Source organism: Narcine bancroftii, chromosome 14 (assembly GCF_036971445.1).
Source record: "Narcine bancroftii isolate sNarBan1 chromosome 14, sNarBan1.hap1, whole genome shotgun sequence".
Lineage (NCBI taxonomy): Eukaryota > Metazoa > Chordata > Chondrichthyes > Torpediniformes > Narcinidae > Narcine > Narcine bancroftii.
In genome coordinates this window covers 17,778,673-17,796,505 of record NC_091482.1, presented here as the reverse complement: position 1 = coordinate 17,796,505, position 17,833 = coordinate 17,778,673, and the positions used below count along the sequence as shown (strand labels likewise).

The window sequence follows — 17,833 nt, the reverse complement described above, 5'->3', positions numbered from 1 at the left end:
TAACATATTTTGTCCAATTCTTCAGAGAGGCGGAAAGTGCGAGTGGTGTCTTGGATGTCCATGGAAAGGGTCTGGTCATGGGGAGAGAAGATTCATTACACTTTCCCATCTATTAGGTTTAAATTAATAAAAAACAACCTTGATCATGTTTAAATTAGATCCAAGGAGTTGCTGCCTGGAGAACAGAGAGGTCATTTTTGAAAGTTCTCGTTTTATTAAATCACTGCAGTCAGGAGACAGGAAATTCAACTTCCATTATAAACTAAACCAAGCCAAAGAATGGGGCCTCATTGGGGGTTTCAGAATAGACTTAGTTTTAGAAAGTTAATTTTAAGCAATAAAAAAAATGTACCAGCATTTCTACCAACACTAAAGTTTGACAAAAAAAAGCCAATAAAATAGAGGAGATTCCTACATTTTCAGCTGGATAAATGAATAGTGTTGAGGATGGACTGAATTATTTTTTTGTTAGAACTTTTGGTAGCCTCTTATTTCATAAAGATGAACATATTACCCAAACCCTGCAAGTTACTCTGTATTATATTTTCATTTGTAATAACAACAGCTTTTCTAAACTGTTTTCCCACACCCCCCCCCCCCCCCCACGATAACAGGAATTGTGGCATGGTAAGTGCAACCCGGATTTGGCCCTGTCTGTCGGGAGTTTGAACGTTCTCCTGTGTCTGTGCGAGTTTCCTCTGGGCACCTCAGTTTGCTTCCATGTTTAAAAAAAATGTACGGGGGGGGGGGGGGCGTTTGTAGTTTAATTGGGGTATTTGGGTAGCACGGGCTCATGACCCACAATGGTCTGTAACCGTGCTGTACTTCTAAATGTAAAATAATGAATCTCTTCCCCGAACTTTCCACTTTATCCTGAAATTTTCTTGAGCATGATCTAAAGACCTCAACTTTCTTCATTATTTTGCAATTTTTAAAAAATATAAAAGTGCACAATTTGAGTCTCCCTCCATTTGTAATCTCTTGGTTTCCTCTATTTTCAGTATTTCGGTATGTCATTTTTAATGTGATCATACTAGTAGATATTCTTGAACAAACTCTTTTCACCTTGTTGCTTGTGCCAGGCCAGTTCTGAATCAGGAGGTTAAAAATTTATAACATCATTAAGATTTTTAACACGTAGATCCTTTAATTATAGAGACTAATATCATGAATTTGCTACCAATAGGGATCAAAAAGAAATATTGTCATTAACCATGTAGTACCTTTCTCCCTTGGGAACGGTTTTCTCAAAATCCTGGGACAGACGCTTCAACTGGCCAATTCCAAAAGACACTGATTCTAGATCTCTGTCAAACTGCCTGTTAAACAATAATTAAGAGTATAGATTTCATCCAGTTGCATGTGGAACTAGAATATATTTATACTTATTAGGTTAATAACCAAAAAATGGCTGATTGATTTTCAGCATACTGATTTTTTTTTTAGGAAAACCATTTTCTCTACTTCAGGATGGAAGCAACAGCTTTCAAAACAGAATGAAGAATTTCTTGATGAAGGCTTCCTGCAATTGAGCCTATGATCCAGATCTCTTAGCAGGACCGAGAGATGCATGCATTGCCTTGAAGGGACCCAATTAATCTGTCACTTCCAAATGCAAGTTTTAAGAAATTCAGACATTGATGCAATACAAGCTATTTTAGAAGCCAAAATGGATGCAAGTATTCAACATCCAGAGGCTGTTCTGTCCATTTACCCATTGCAATCTGCCCAGTTTCTGATCCATTGTGACTATGTCAGTGCTGACTGTAGGCATTCTGCAAATTGAATCTTCTGATCACAGCAGATATAGTGCTGGGCTATCAGTAGTGGACACATTCAACTCATTGCTAATCCGACACCCAGTAGTCCCACGAATGATGTCGGCAAGGCATGGAAACGAGTTTCTAGTCAATAAATGCACAAAGCTACAGGCAGTCCCCAGGTTACCAACATCTGACTTAAGGAAAACCTGTACTTACAAACTGACTATGTGCGGCTTCCAGTGCGTCGGCTTGAGTAAGTCAGATCACATTGCCGTTAACATTGTGTTGAATGTGCCTACTTCAAGTAATTTACTCTTGTAGTTTTATATGCATAGAAAGGCAAAATATATACTAAGAGAAACATTAGCCAAACTGACACTAAATAATAAGATCTGTATGTACCTGTTCCAGCTTACCTTCAAATTCTGCTTAAAGACAGACTTAGGAATGGATCTAGTTCATGACCTGGATTTTTCTTTGCATTAGCAAATTGAGATTGTTGCAGTGGGAGGATCAAAGTTTTAAGGTGGAAAACAAATGACAGCAAACCAACTCCAAAGAAAATGAAATCACAGAAATGAATGGATAGCAAACTAAAAAGAGCAGGAGAAGAGATCCTGTAGTGATTCAAATATACAGAAGCTGTTATTTGCAACCCAGTGACTGTAAAGCATACACATGGTTTTCCTGCAGATAAATTTAACTGAGCGCACACTGCCCATTTCCCTTGGCTGCAAACCACAGCAAAATGTCTTTCCTGCTCTGTTGCAAGAGGAGTGATTGTTTGGGCTACTCTCAAGATTTGAACAGCATAGAAAGCCCTACACCCACTGTGCTTAGGCCAACTTACCTACACTAATCCTATTTGCCTGCATTAATTCCATCTCCCTCTATGCCCTGCTCATTCAAATATCCGACCGGATGCCTTAAATGTTACTGGAACATAAAAAATAGCAGGAGTAGGCCATCAAATGTGCTCCACCTTTCAGTGAGATCATGGCTCATCTCCAGCTACCTGCCTCACACCTCCCCCCCCCCCAATTCCTTAATTCCGTAACTCTGCAGATTCACAACCTTCTGGCAAAACCAGTCCCTCCTCATTTCCATCCTAAATCTACCCCCCTGAACCTTGAGGCTATTTCCCGTAGTTCTAGTCCTCCCCCACCAATACAACAGCTCATCTACCTCTATCTTATCTATGCCTTTTGTAATTTTGTTTCTATAAGACTCCAGTCATACTTCTAAGTTCCAGCAGTAAAGTTCCAGACAGCACAATCTCTCATTCTGCTATTTTTCCTGCATCCACTCCTTCTCTTTCCAAATATCAACTATTCTATGTGTATATTTTACCACTCAGATCTCCTTTAGCCTCCTTCCTCTCAACTTGCTGTCTAGTTTTAGGCACCATGACAACTGGTGTACAGACTCTGGGTATCTGCACTCATGTGATGCATCTCCATCACATCACAGTCTCAATGCTCCAAGCCCAGCCTGATCTCTCCTTACAATTCATGCACTTTAATCCAACAATATTCACACCAAATCATCCTCCATAAAATTTAATTTGGCTTTGGGGCCAAACTGATCATCAGAAAGTCCGATGGTCAAATCAGCTTTCAAAAGCTGATGCATTTCACTCCTAATTTCATATACCTTTCTCAACCTTTCTCTTGCCCCCTCCCACTCACATACCACCTTTAATAATTCCTTCCTAACCACAGCACCGATGCCAAAGGTGTTCCATGATTAGTAAGGGATTAATGAAGGTGGTATGCGAGTGGAGAAAAGGTTGAGAACCACTGCTCTACGCAAAGCTAGCTGCTCCATTTACTGATTGTGGTAGTACAGATTCTATCACCAATGTGTTTCTGTACACATGTACAGATTGTAGTGTAGGATGACTGTGATTGGCTGAGAGTGTAGCCACACCTACTGGCAGGCAGGTCTTAAAGGAGGACCCAGTCATTCTGGACTGGTCGACCTACTTGTGATATGCTCCAGTCTTTTAGTGAATAAAATTGTAGAAAGAACCAAAGACTTATTGATCCAAACCGCTGCCGACCGGGAACCCACCGCCGACAGCAAGCAGCGACCCCCAACACTTACCGTTAGCTGGCCGACACCCCCCAGCAGGCTGCAGGCAACACCAACTCCTCGACGCTGTCTTTTCAGGTCCCACTGGTTGCGTGACGTCATGCACACCGGGCAGGCTCGTGGTCATGGAGCGAACCCACATTATGCCTACCTTGAGTACCCAGATGGACGGGAGGACACAGTCTCAGTAAGGGACCTAGCCCAAGCCAAATCAGGCACAGCAGTGCCTTTCACCCAACCTCCCCCTATTCCTTCTCCTCCAGGTCATGTGCTTGAACAGAGGGACCAGCACCATCCCACCAGCTCAGGGCAGACTGTTGTCACCGCCTTTGGGGAATTGAGTGAAGCAGTGGCCGCACCTGGCAACACGACTGCGGCGACCCCAATCCCGGCGCCATGGCGGTCACGCCAGATGGTCAGGCCCCCTGACTGGTCCAGCCCCTTACCTCCATCCACCCTGGAATCGGTTCTCAAAGAAGGGGTGAATGTGATAGTACAGATTCTATCATGAATGAGTCTATGTACATATGAACAGATTGTAATGTAGGATGACTGTGATTGGCTGAGAGTGTAGCCACACCTACTGGCAGGTCTTAAAGGATTGCTCCTAGCCAGACCAGGTCATTCTGGACTGGTCGACCTACTTGTGATATGCTCCAGTCTTTTAGTTAATAAAAGCCTTGGTTTGGATCAACAGGTCTTTGGTTCTTTCGACATGCTCTACACTGTTCAATTGTTGTACCTTTGTCTGATGATTCTCCTTGGTGAGCCATAGGGACTCCTCAATGTGGCAGATCTAACCGATCTTCTCAAAGGAAGCACATCTTTGTCCAGAAGGTGAGCATCCTCCTTCCACTGGGCCTTGGAATTCCTGGAATTGGGCTTCCCACTGGGTGGAGTGTGGTGGGGTCCCCACTCCCTGCCGCGTGGGGTCCTGGGCGAAGTTCTTTTCATTGTTGCTGAACCACTTGCACGTGGCCGGGGAGTTGCCGACTTTGAAGGAGTGATCACCAGGAAATCACTGCGACTCTGTCGCCTCTTATCGAGTTTCTGCGGAAAAAGTAAAAAATAAAAAAAAAACGAAAGACTGCGCAGTTCCCAAACAGAAGAAGAACCCTTCTCTCATATATTCTTTCCCCCTCCGCCAAAACTAGTAGAAATATTACTGAATAAGTTTGGAGAACAACAGAAAAAAAGTTGTCCCAAAACTTTATCAAAACTAATAAACTTCTGTGATTTTGTTAACTAGATCAAAATTAGAGCCAGTGAGACTTGCATTCAGTATTGCAGCCTTTCAGGGCTCTCTACATCAATAGGTAATGACAATATAGATTTTAACTGCTACATATTTTTGAATCCAGTGCACACAACTAGAAATCCTGGTGTTCACACTGGCTGTGCACAAAAGTGATGGTCACACATCATCCATAGAAAGTAAAATGCAGTTGATGTTTCAGGCCTGACCCCCTCCTTGAGGGGTGTTCAAAATGAGGCACACGTGTGATAGTCGTGCCTCTGTCAAGGTACAAAAACTACAACCAAGTCACACAGTAGAATTCAAACAGACTTCATTCCAATAATGCAAGTCGGAATGTTGGGTAGACAAGGTCAACTCACTAAAGGACATTGTGTCAGGCCTCTGCCTTGAGACCGCCTATTGAGCAGATGGAAAAATGGGAACTTACTTTTCAGACAGCAGCCCTAAAAGGCTGCTCCAGGATCCCATTGACATCCAGAGGTGCCTTGTAGCGCCCTCCGAATCTGGCAGTGGGGCGCCATCCATCATCAATATGTGGCAGAGCAATGGCTGCCCTGCCGACCCATATCCCTGACGCAGCCGAAACCACTCTGAACGGATCCAGCTCCGTGGAGGTTTATGGGGTAATTGCTCTGCCACGTTTTGAGGCGCAGTGTCGGAATCTGCACCACTGTCCCCGAGTGAGTGAACTTGGGTAAATCTTATCAGAACATGAACTTTTGGGGAGATGGGCACTAAGACATCCTATAAAGATCTGGGGTAATTGAAGAAGTCATCCGCCACATCCATTAGTTTTTCTATGTTTCTAGGTTTACAAGAGGGATTAAAATTGGATAAATATCAAATTGCATCTATTGACTTGGCTGTGGCAAGAAAATGTGTAGCAGTAACATGGAAGGATGAAGTAGAAATAAGTATTCAAAGATGGCATAATGAATTGAAAATGTGTATTCCTTTAGAAAACAAAATAAAGTTTGTATCTTTTTTTTAACTAATACGTGGGATCCATATTTAAAGTATATGGGCATGAATATAACCATATACGGAGCGGAAACAGGCCATGTTGGCCTTTCGAGTCCGCACCGGTTCACTGATTTTGTGCGCCCTCTTCACACTAATTATTTTTTATATATGCTAAAATGAGGCACATATTTATCGATGTAAAAGGCTCCATTATTATGAAGGGATAGGGTTTTTTGTGTGGTATCCTACTAATGATATATTATGGGTTTTTTTTTTTTTAAATACATTTTATATATTATAGTATTTTTTAAAAATAAAATACGTAGCCAAAACACATGATACTTAGTTTTAAGTTTGACATTCAGCACTTAAATAGGTCATTGTTCACACAGGGTGCTTGACAATTCAACAAGTAAAACATCGGACAATCACGGTGTCTGCAGACTCTCTTTCCTTAGGGGGAGGTCGAAGTCTTTCGCCATAACAAAATAATGCAAGACGCAGGGAATGGCAAAGCAGGCTCAAGTTCTGCTAATTTTCAGTCCAGATTATGGGCTAACACGTAGCTTTCAGACGCCGACGAGAACATTAAATTCGATTTCTTTTTTTTTTACAAAAAGTCCTCAAAACAAAAGATTTGGTGATAGCTACCAAGGACAAGTGTTCCAAGAAATATTTCTACGCAAGGACATGCGTGTCGTGCTTTGTCCATTTCCACAGTTTCTTTACGGTCGCGTTGCTCCATTTATCAACCACCCCATCTCTCTTGTTTGGGAGAACTTTCCCTGTGTTCTTCGACCCGCCCCCGTCCCTTGCAACCCGGTTACAATTTTCCTGCCCACGCCTTTTAATCCCAAAAGATGCTGCCTGAAACACGCCGGCGTTTCGATCACGGGCGGTAACGTCACCCAAGCGCCCGCGAAAAGACGGGAACAATGGTCGTGAAACACGAGGGGCTGTGATTACAGCAAACACACTGGAGGAACTCGGCCGGTCTTTTCGGCTCATCCCCCTCAAAGAAAATAAAAATCAGACACCGTGATTGAAGTCAACACGCAAGGCTGGAGAAACTCAGCAAGGATCAAGATACACCTTGATGAAGGGCTTTTACTGTTTGACCTGCTGACACTCTCCAGCCTTGGGTTTTGACCACGACTGGCCGGTTACAAACAGCCTCATTGCCTCAGCTGATTTCAGTTCGATTAACCGAATCATTCGATTAACCAAAAAGTAGGAGGGGGGGGGGGGAAAGAATCGGGACGGACGATCAGAGACGAGGTGATCATTCCCCCCTCCCTTTCTAACTGTTTCTGGGATGTTATTTGAACACCAGAGTAACTTTTGCTTTACATTCGGATTTCAGAGAGCGGGACTAGCCAAAAGTTGCTATTTTCGTAAAATACGCTCACCCGAGCCACGCTTCCCCATGTGTTCCTGGCACTCCGCCCCAAGGTTTGCAGCGCACCGGGCTTCAGGCTGTCCCAGGTCGGAGTGTGGTCGCTGTTGAAGTCCACCCGCTGCAGGGGCAGCCTCTTCCTCAAAGACCTGCGGAGGGTGTTCAGGGAGCTGGACGAGGGCTTCTTCCTCAGCACGCCAGCTGCCGGGCTGTCGCCTTCTTCTTCCTGCAGGGGCTGGTGGTACCGCCGCCGCCGCCAGCTGGTGAACGCAGCCTCCATGCTCGGTCGGTCTCCGCGCTTCCCACTTCTCCTCCAGGAGGCCGATTTGAACACAGCGCCGGAGACATTCCTGCGATCTGATTGGTCAGCCGACACAGGAGCGTGCGTCTTTCCTCGTTTTGATTGGCTGTGGCTTTCGCTACCAGCTGCGCGGTGAATGAAATGGTTTCTCTTCTCCGGGACACATCCGTTTCTGATGGTTCTGCGGGGAATAAAGACATGGAGGGGGTGACAAAGGCACTTGTGAATTTGTGTGAGGTGGGCGCCATCTGATGGAGACAGGCTCCTGCTGCAATTCCCCGTGTGCAGGACTTTGTAAAAGTTCTCAATGCAGGAGTTCAATCCTGGGTGGAACTCCCTGTTCGACCCAAGGACTGAGCTTTCTTTCTCCGTGCAGTTAGTATCCGAGTCATCTCATTTCTGCTGACTCGCCTCTTGATAACCCAGGCATCAATAAGATTGAAAGAGTGCAGATAAGATTTACTAGGATGTTGCTGGGCCTTGAGGAACTGAGTTAAACCGGTCAGGAGTTAAGAATTTATTCTCTGGAGTGTCGAAGAATGAGGGGATATTTGACAGAGGTAGAGAACATTATGAGTAAAGGCAAAGATGCTTTTTCCACTGATACAAACCAGAGGTTAAGGGTGAAAGGGTAAAAGTTTAGCAGAAATATTAGGGGGTACTTCTTCACACAGAGAGAAGGGGAGTATGGAATGAGCTGCCAGCTGAGGTGGTGAATCCAGGCTCAATTTTCACATTTCAGTAGAAGAATACATGAATGGGAGGGATCTGGAAAGCTCTGCACTGGGTGTAGAATAATAGTTTGGCCCAGACTCTCAGGCCCGAGGTGTCTGTTTTCTGTGCGGCAATGTTCTACGGTTATGGGGAGAAGGCGGAGTTGGAAAATGGATAGCTCATGATTAAAAAGCAGGGAAGACAAATGAGCTGAATAGCCTATTACTGCTCTTATGTCTTTAAGGACTTTTATTGTAGATTACGGGTTATCAACACAGTGGGCATAGTGGTTAGGGCAATGCCTTTCCAATGCAAGCGAACGGGATTGGGATTCAAATCTCGTGCTGTCTGTAAGGAGTTTGTACGTTCTCCTCGTATCTGTGTGGGTTTTCTCCAGGGGCTCTGGTTTCCTCCTGCCATTCAAAATGGTAGGTCAATGGGATGTATTTGGGCGGCTCAGACTTATGGGCCAAAATTTAACACTTGACTTTCATACACTGATAAAGAAATAAATACAATTTCCAAAAAAAATCCCATTGATGGTAAAATATTTCATGATAGCTACCAAATCAAGAATGAAGTGGACGGGGGGAGTCATGTGTTGGAGTAGTGGCTGGTCGAGTGGAACCAGCCCTCTCCAGAGAAAAGAAAAAGTGTGAAAAAACAGAGCTCAATAAACATAAAATACAGGAAGAGAAAGATAAAGTTACAGAGAAGAGACAGAAGATGGTACCCAAAAGAGAAAAGGTAAGAATAACAGAGAAAAGGGAAGAAGGAAAATCACTGGAGAAGAAAGAAGACCTTGCCTGCATGAGCAGAGAGGCACCGTGGAGAGGAGCGGACGATCTCCGGTGTTGGTGAGTCCCCAGAGGAGCAGTGTCCTCCTGACCGGCGGACTTCAAAAATGGCTCTCAGAGCCAAGAAGAGGTGCACAACTGCGCATGCGCGGACAATTGTGCATGCGCAGTGTGGAAGTAAAAGAAAAGGTTAACGCCAGTGGGAGGGGGACTCAGCTGGGGAGTGGCCAACTGGGGAATGGCCAGTTGAGAGACGCCCAGTATCGGGGCGTTCGTCTGGGGGAAGTAAGCAAGAAAGAAGAGTGGTGAGAAAGAGAATGAAGGGCTGGAAGAGGGTGAGCGGCAACGGGGCGACTGGCAGGTGGACGAAGTGCGACAGGAGGCCCAGCAGTGGGTCGGCCTGCAGCAGGGGGCCCAACAACAGGAGTCACAGCAGCTGGAGGCCCAGCAAGGATACAGAAGCAGCTCACCAGAGAAGGATGAAGATACACAGATACAGAGAAGAGAAGAAGATGATACAGACATAGATACAGACACAGAAGAGGAGGAGGAAGAAGACCAAGAATTTCAAAGGAAAGAAGGTAAAATAGGACAAAATTTAGATAAAGCCTTTTTCGAAGAACAAAGGTCATTAAAAGAATGGCCATCATTAGAATTTAGTTCAATCAAAAGAAAAATGAAGAGCTGAAGACAAAATACAAAGCTTAGAGTTGGTCATGACTGAAATAGGGAAAAGAGTAGAAAATGTGGAGGAACGAGAAGCTGCTGTAGAAATGGAGATAAATTATTTAAGAGGGAAGTTGGAAGAAAGTGAAAAAAAAATTAAAGAGACACAAGATTTATTGTCACAAAAAATTGAAGTATTGGAAAACTACAGTAGGCGAAACAACATAAAAATAGTGGGCCAGAAAGAAGGCAAAGAATGGTATGAAGGATATGAAAGATATGAAGGAATTTATAAAAGGATTGATCCCAAAGGTGCTGGGAACAACAGATTCATATGAAGAAAAATAAATCGAAAGGGCGCATAGAGCGCTAGTACCGAAACCACCACCACATCAAAAACTGAGATCCATATTGGTAAAATTTCTAAGATATATGACAAGAGAGAACATACTGGAGCAGGCAAGAATGAAGACTAGAGAAGACAGTAAGCTGTTAGATCTGTTCAACCCAGATATAAGATTCAAACTTTTAAAGAAGGGGAAGGAATTCAACACGGCGAAAACAATCTTAAGGAAGAAAGGGTATAACTTTACATTAAGACATCCAGCAGTACTCAAAGTATTCATTCCTGGGGAACAGAATAGACTGTTTTCGGACCCAAAGAAAGCCCAAGAATTTGCTGAACATTTGCAGGACAGGAGAAGAGAAGAGGAGAAGTGACAAGAAGGATAACCGGCAAGAAAATATACAAAAATATGTAAAAATATAAAGTAAAGATAATGTATATATAAAGATTTAAAGATGGATAAGAGAAGGGGAAGAAGAAAAGAACGAGCTTTGTTATAAGTATAGGAAAATAGTGTTCTCTGCGCGGGGCTGGGTGTGGGAGAATAATGGTCACTGCGAAATCGGTTGACGCTTGCGAGTAAGTTCACAAACCAAATGGTAAGGGGAGATGTGGTTGCCATCAGGGACAAGGGGCAATCCAAGGAGGGGCGGTTCATTTGGGGTTAAAAGGTTATTGCTTGTGGGGATTGCTGGGCTATTTCATGTCTTAAGTGCATTGTCATATATTGAGATTAAAAAGGAAAACTTAAAAGACAGTAATGGAAAAAAGGGATAGAGGTGGTGAAGGGGCGGAAAAGAAGTGAAAATAAAGATATAAGATGTCCACTTTGGTTTATATTATGACTATAAACATTAACAGAATATATAACCAAGTTTAAGTGTATCCCATTGGAAAAATAAAATCACATATAATTTAAAAGACAAAGTTACAATGTTTGAAAAAACCTGGGAGCCAGATATGGAACATAACAGAAAGAGCAGGTCTCTGACCACCACCATCTAAAATGACAAGAAGATAAACACGATCAGATTTAATGTGAATAAGTAGATGATACGTCTTTTTTGTTTGTATTCCTTTTGTATAAAGATATTGTTTTATTGTATTTTGTATGTTCAATATTTACTGTTTTTGGAGGGGGAGGTGGGAAGGGAGGATTGGGGGGAAAAAAAGAGAAAATGTCACTGAATATTTAAAGAGATGCATCTGTAAATATATTGGTTGATCTGGTTCATAGTGCGATAAATAAAGAATTACAAAAAAAATGAAGTGGACAAGTGAGAAAATATTCTGAGAAATACACCAACTTTTTCTCTACACTAAGAACATATATGTAATGCTGATTAAGATTCTTTCACCATTAACGCTTAACAACACTAAGTACATTAAAGGTTAAAAAAAAACTATTAAAGTAAACTCCTATCTCTCACACTTAGTGGAGAAGTATTTTATATGCTGGAAACATAAACAATCTGTAGACACATAAATCACAGTGTAGGATTGAATACAGGAGAGTTTTCTCCGTTCAAAAGTGGATGATGGCTTTTGGATATTACACTTTAAAATAAAACATATCCACATCTTTAGAAGTATGGAAACATTGCCAAATGGTTAAGAGAGGGAGAGCACAGACGCAAACCAAAACCAGTTTTGGTAAAAGTCATAGCTGAAATAAAAGTTACAGGTGAAATAAAATAATTCAAAGTAATGAGCCAGGAGAATAGAGTGTGGGCAATGAAGTTACTCCACGGTCTCATGAAACAAAAGACTTTGGGCATTTCATGTTTCAACATGAACATCTGTTCATAATTGCTACGAGCCCAGAGGGCTCAAAAAGAACAGCAGCGACAGAAATTCATCAAGACAACGGTTACTTAAACAAAAATGTTTTTAATTTTCTTCATACATAATTATATCAATATTTAACTTATTACTATTAACTTAACCCCCTTCTAATTTTAGGCCCACGTGTACGTAATGATTTTGATCTTCACCAGTTGGATTGGAACATCACCTGAGTAGAACATTGGAAGGGAACTTTTAAAATGTTGGAATACTTATGGATCTTACAGATGTTATAAATTAAAAACAGAAAATTCAGTAGGAATAAAAACATGCATGTCATCCTTGAACTAAAACATTACCTTTGTTTCCCTTTCCAGTGATGCTGCCTGCTTTTTCCTGTGCATTTGCAGCATTTTTTTCCTTTTTCCCTGTTGCATTTTCTTTGTTCACTTTATTTCAATGGGATCATAATCTGGGGAAATTCTGACTAAGAGCTGGATGAACATCTGACACAGAAAACATGATGTACAAAAAAATGAATTACCTTCTGTTGCAGTGTTGGCATCTGCATTGGCTGTTCATACAAATTCTGTCTCATTTCTGTGTATAAACATGTTTTCTATGATTTCAGCATTTAAAGAAGGTCTGCTATGAATATTCACTGGCAACCTGAAACACAAAATCACCTTCTTACTACAACTGGCCAAGTTTGAAAATTACTTGCATTGTCTTCTCTCAGGATTTGAAATTAAAGATATAACCCTTGTATATTAATTCAAGAACATAATTAAATTATTTCAGACATGAATACATCTGCATGTTGTTATTCATTTCCATACAGACCTTCAACTGATGGCCTTGGTTGAAAGACCTATAGACAAGTGCTGAGAAAGTGAATAACAAGACAAAACCTATTTTAACTGAAGGCAGCTACTTCTAGATGCAATGAAATAACATGTAATTAAAGATGTAATGAATGAAACACCCATAAAACAGATAATAGGTAAAAGTTGCACATTTGATATAATAGCAAAAGTGGTTTTGTCTTTTGGCTTAGTGCCATTAAGTAGATTGTGCAACATTGGCTCCACCATATCCTATTATACATCAGACCTTTTGTCAGACTGTGATAAACGGAGAAGAGAGCTGATGTTAACAGCATCGACTCAAGCACAAGGTAAGATGCATAAACAAAACTTGTGACTTGAACGCTGATTCATCAATGACACTAGAACACCCCCATCAGAAACAAGGCATCATGAACTTCAGTATAGCAGAAACCAGACGGCCAACTCTCACTATTCCGTTCTCCTTCCCTTGTCATTTTCAGTTGCAGAATGATCCTCAAAAGTAGACAATACGCCTCTTTCTGAACGGTTGCATGTTGGCTTCTAGTTCCAGCTCTGCTGTGTTGGGAAAAGTATCAGGTTCATTGGGTTCACAGAGAGATGAGTCTGGATACAAGTATCACAATAAACGATAACTATTTACACACGGGAATCAAACAGGGGAAGACGGCAAATGATACTTAATCACTGCCACTACTGAATAACTCTATTGGCATTCATATCAGATTCAGGTTGGACTCCAATACCGATGGCTGCCTATCCTCTACACAATGCGAGACTAAAACTATAACGATATAAGCAGGCACATCTGGCATAAGGGTCCTCTATACTAGTGGCTACTTCCCCTACCACATTCTCCTGCAGGTATATAACTCACAGATAGAGACTTCCAAACACATTCTTGACTTCCTGTACCAGTGGGGGTGGGGGTGCAGCTCCCTGAAAGCGCTGATCTACGGTTCAGCTAAGTGCAGTGCACATCTTACCCATAACTCTTCCCACAATGTTCACCACAGTACCTGGCGTAGAGCGATGTTTGTGGCTTGGATCCAGAGGCAAAGAGAGAGAACTATCGCATGTGTTGGGAGTTTATCTGAGCTGGGCATCTGACCAATAACAATGCAGCCGGTAAGATGGCCGCAATCCAAACTTGATTGGCAGGTGATGCAACTTCTGACTAGGTTCCAGACAGGGAGGTCACGTGATCCTCTGCAATCCACTTTTCGCCCTTCAGAAGTCACATTACTTGCCAATTACTAACAAACACAATTACTAAACTGTTTCTAAACTACAAAATCTTAATGAAATTTTTATACTGTACCCATAATGCCTAAAATGACACAAATTAAGAGAAACACTAGATGTATGTATGAGGGACAAGGCACATTATGAAAATAAATGACAACGCCTCACTTGCTCCCCCAACCAAACAGGGTCATTGTGTTCCCAATAGAGCAGGGTGCTGTAGCAACTACTTCCCAGTGTGAGAGGGGAGGGAAAAGAAAATTGTCTGTTCACTGACTCCCATGCCTGGTTTCTCCTGCTATATATGTGTGCCTTTACCACTAACGTCTGCAAGCAGGCAGTGCAAGGTCTTCCATAAGGTGCAGAAGCCCTATCTTGGTTAGCACACCCTGCGCCTTGGCTTCATATTTGGGTGCTCCCTCAGCATAGAGCCAAGATGCTTGTCACTGTGTTGTCCCACGGTGAGGCAGAGGACAGGCCAGTAGGCATGCATCCAAGGTGAACAATACTTCATCACTCTGACTACTAAACTTCGATCCAGGTTGGACTCCTATCAGTGGCCGTCTTTTCTCTACATAGTGTGAGACTAAAATTGTAACTGTGTAAGCAGGCACATCAAGCGCAAGGTCCTCGATATCAGGGGCTGCTTATCCTATCACACAATCCTGCACATGTGCCCACTCACAGACAAAGTCCTCCAATAACACCACTGATTTCCTATACCAGCGGGGGTGCGGCTCCCTGCAAGCACTGATCTATCAGAGTACTCTGGTTCACCTAAATGTCGTGCACACCTTACCTATGACGCTTCAAGCAATGTCCACCAGAGAAAGAGAGAGAGAGAGAGAGAGAGAGAGAGAGAGAACACTTTTGCACGTGTTGGAATTTATATTGTTCTGAGCTGGGCATCTGGCCAATAATGCTACTGCATCACTCAAATGAGTCAGTAGTAAGCTGTGCATAAATGGATGGCAGGAATCCACCTTGATTGCATGTGGTGTGACTTCTGACTATGGAGATCACGTGATCCTCTGCGATCCCCAACGTTCCAGACAGGGAGGTCTTGCGATCCACCGCAATCCACATATAACATCCTCGGACTTAAAATATTGCTGATCCTCTTTCTACTGATGCTCTTGACCAGTTGAGTGTGTACAACAATTCCTGATTTTGTTTGAACCATATTGTAGGATTAAACAATCAAAGTCCTTGAATTATTGAACAAAGTAAGACTGGAGGTTTGGGTTGGGAACCCTTTTTAAATCTCACAGACTGAGCATTTCTCTCTGTGGATGCTGCACGACACTTTGAGTCTCCACAGCTTCTCTTTCACCACTCAAGATCTGAGCATCTGCAATTTTTATGTTCCTCTTTTCTCTGATCAACCTACTGATTTTGAGCCACTAGCTATATTAATTTAAAACTAAATACCTAACATGATGATAAAAAAAACATGAAAATTTCTGAAAAGAAATCGGAGAGCCGAACAAAAATCTGCATATTTTATTTAGGAAATCTTCATATGACTCATCTCTGAACCAGTGTCGTTGGGTGCCACTGTTTCTATGTTCCTAATGGTTAGTTAAAGAATAATAAAAGTCAAATAATTAAGTTTTAAGAATACTTACAGGAAAATAGAAGACCAAATGAGTAAGAATTAGAAAGGGAATCCTTCCATGCTGAAGAGGACTTGATTGTAATTCATTTGTATGGCGTGAAATGCCTTTCCTTTTGCATGGAGTGCACACCACCTACTGAACAGACTTGATAGAATTCTTGGTCCAATGACAACAGGCCCTTTCAAACTGCTGTGTAAAATGGGGTTAACCAGGCAATTACCCGGTTAGCACCCGGTTACGTGGCAATTTGAAAGGCTCCAAGCGGGCCATCCTGGTCAGAGGTGGTCAGGGATCCCAGTTAAACTTATCCAGGTCTCCTCCATGGCCAATTGGAAAATGAAAATGGCTGACCCACTTACTTTGGTGATGTCAACACTGCAGATGTCTCCAGAATCTGAACATCATGAACTTCCGGTGGGTGCAGAAACAACAGCAAAGATATCCCCAGCCCACTGAGAGCCTACTCTGGTCACACTGAGTACCCCGCTGGCAGCCCGCCACTGTCGCCCACTGACTGCCCTGCCAACCGCCCCCTGCACCTTCCAGCTGGGAACAGAAATGGCAGGTAGGACTTCTAATACATTAATGCAATGTGTGTGTAATTTACAGGGATATGTCAGGCAGCAGCACATTGCAATAAAAACAATGTTTAAGATAATACTTTTTAATCAGAGGTTGATAAGGGAGTTCGTGAGAGTGAGTGCGTGACGTGTCATTATGGGGTGGGATCCCCCTTAAATCGCTGGGTTGCAATTTAGAAGGTAGGCCAAACTTCAATTTGAAAGGTGCATCCTGCACCCAAGACCTAGTAATCGCTCTCGGGTCCCAGGAGCGCTATCCGAGGGCTGCAGTTTGAAAGGGCCTAATGAGATATAAATGATAAGTTTTTGTTATATGGACTGAATACATGTAAACACATAGCAATACAGAGACACATAAAAATACAGACACACACACACACACACACACACACACACACACACACACACATACACAAACCAAACACATTAAAATGCGCACACACGCATTACATAAAACACACACACACACAAAATACACACTTAATTTCAGAGTATGGCACGAGTTTGCAAAGCATTATCAGAAATTGAAGAGGGGCTGTCTGAGTAACACTATAGATTGTTGCATCCTTGCTAAACTGACCCACAAATACCTCAAAATTCAGGATAAATGTCAAAAGTCAATGTTTCTTCTAAACTGATGGTTGAAGAATTTGCATCTTTTAAATTAAATTTTTCTTGTTTGTGGTGGCGAGAGTACAAATATATTTAGTTCCTACTTTATTCCTTGTGCAATCTATTTGCAAATATTTTACAACAAGAACAGACTGAGCACAGAAGGAATGGAGTCCCTGTTTCCTGTGCCTTCTCCCTTCAATTCAACAGCTGTACATCTGCTAAATTCTGCAGTCTTTGACAGAAGGTATTAAATGGCCAGGAGCAAAGTCTCTTCACATATACATCTACATCAAATCTTAATATGTATTCTAATTTATTTGTACATTTTGGTAAAAGAGTTTTTAATTTAATATCCCAGATATCACAAGCTACAGTGATGAAGGAAGCTTGGACAGATACTCAGTGAAGTGATTTAAAGGTGCTCCTTATACTGAAGTAACTTGCATAAGCATGAACTTATAAGAATAGGTCATTTTCTAACTCCCTTCACTCATTGACAGATTACTTGGTGGGAGAAAGTAAACTTAGAATTTGCTCTGATTATAAAGAAAAGCTTTATAATCTAGGACTTTGCCATGTGAAATTTTCTCCAGGCATTAAATAGCATCCCACCATCTGCTCCCTTCTGTGATTCACCAGCTACTTTGGATAAAGTGCTTCTTGTGTGACTGATGACGTTCCAGTCAATCCACTGAAAATTGACTAAAATTAGTAAATAATCTTTATACATTAAATCTGCCAAAAAATAAACGGAGAGTGGTTCAGATTTTTTTAAAAAAAGGGTAAAAATGAGAGATAGATTTTGATTACAATAAATAATTAATGTTTGTTGATCCAAAAAC

General features: G+C 42.1%; 1 protein-coding gene across 5 annotated transcripts in view; it reads right to left on the bottom strand.

The window, feature by feature from the left end:
- LOC138749409 (protein PIMREG-like) overlaps window positions 1-17,833 on the bottom strand; it is a 77,862-nt gene that overhangs the window by 9,209 nt on the left and 50,820 nt on the right. For all 5 annotated transcript variants that reach the window (XR_011348616.1, XM_069910699.1, XM_069910696.1 and 2 more), the window contains 4 exons: window positions 12,628-12,752; window positions 7,488-7,956; window positions 4,600-4,907; window positions 1,224-1,319 (listed from right to left, as the gene is read on the bottom strand). Coding sequence is in view for 4 of the 5 variants with exons in the window: in XM_069910699.1 (XP_069766800.1) it covers window positions 1,224-1,319; window positions 4,600-4,907; window positions 7,488-7,956; window positions 12,628-12,665 (911 nt within the window). In the remaining variant the exon portion in view is untranslated. The remainder of the gene's footprint in view (window positions 1-1,223; window positions 1,320-4,599; window positions 4,908-7,487; window positions 7,957-12,627; window positions 12,753-17,833) is intronic.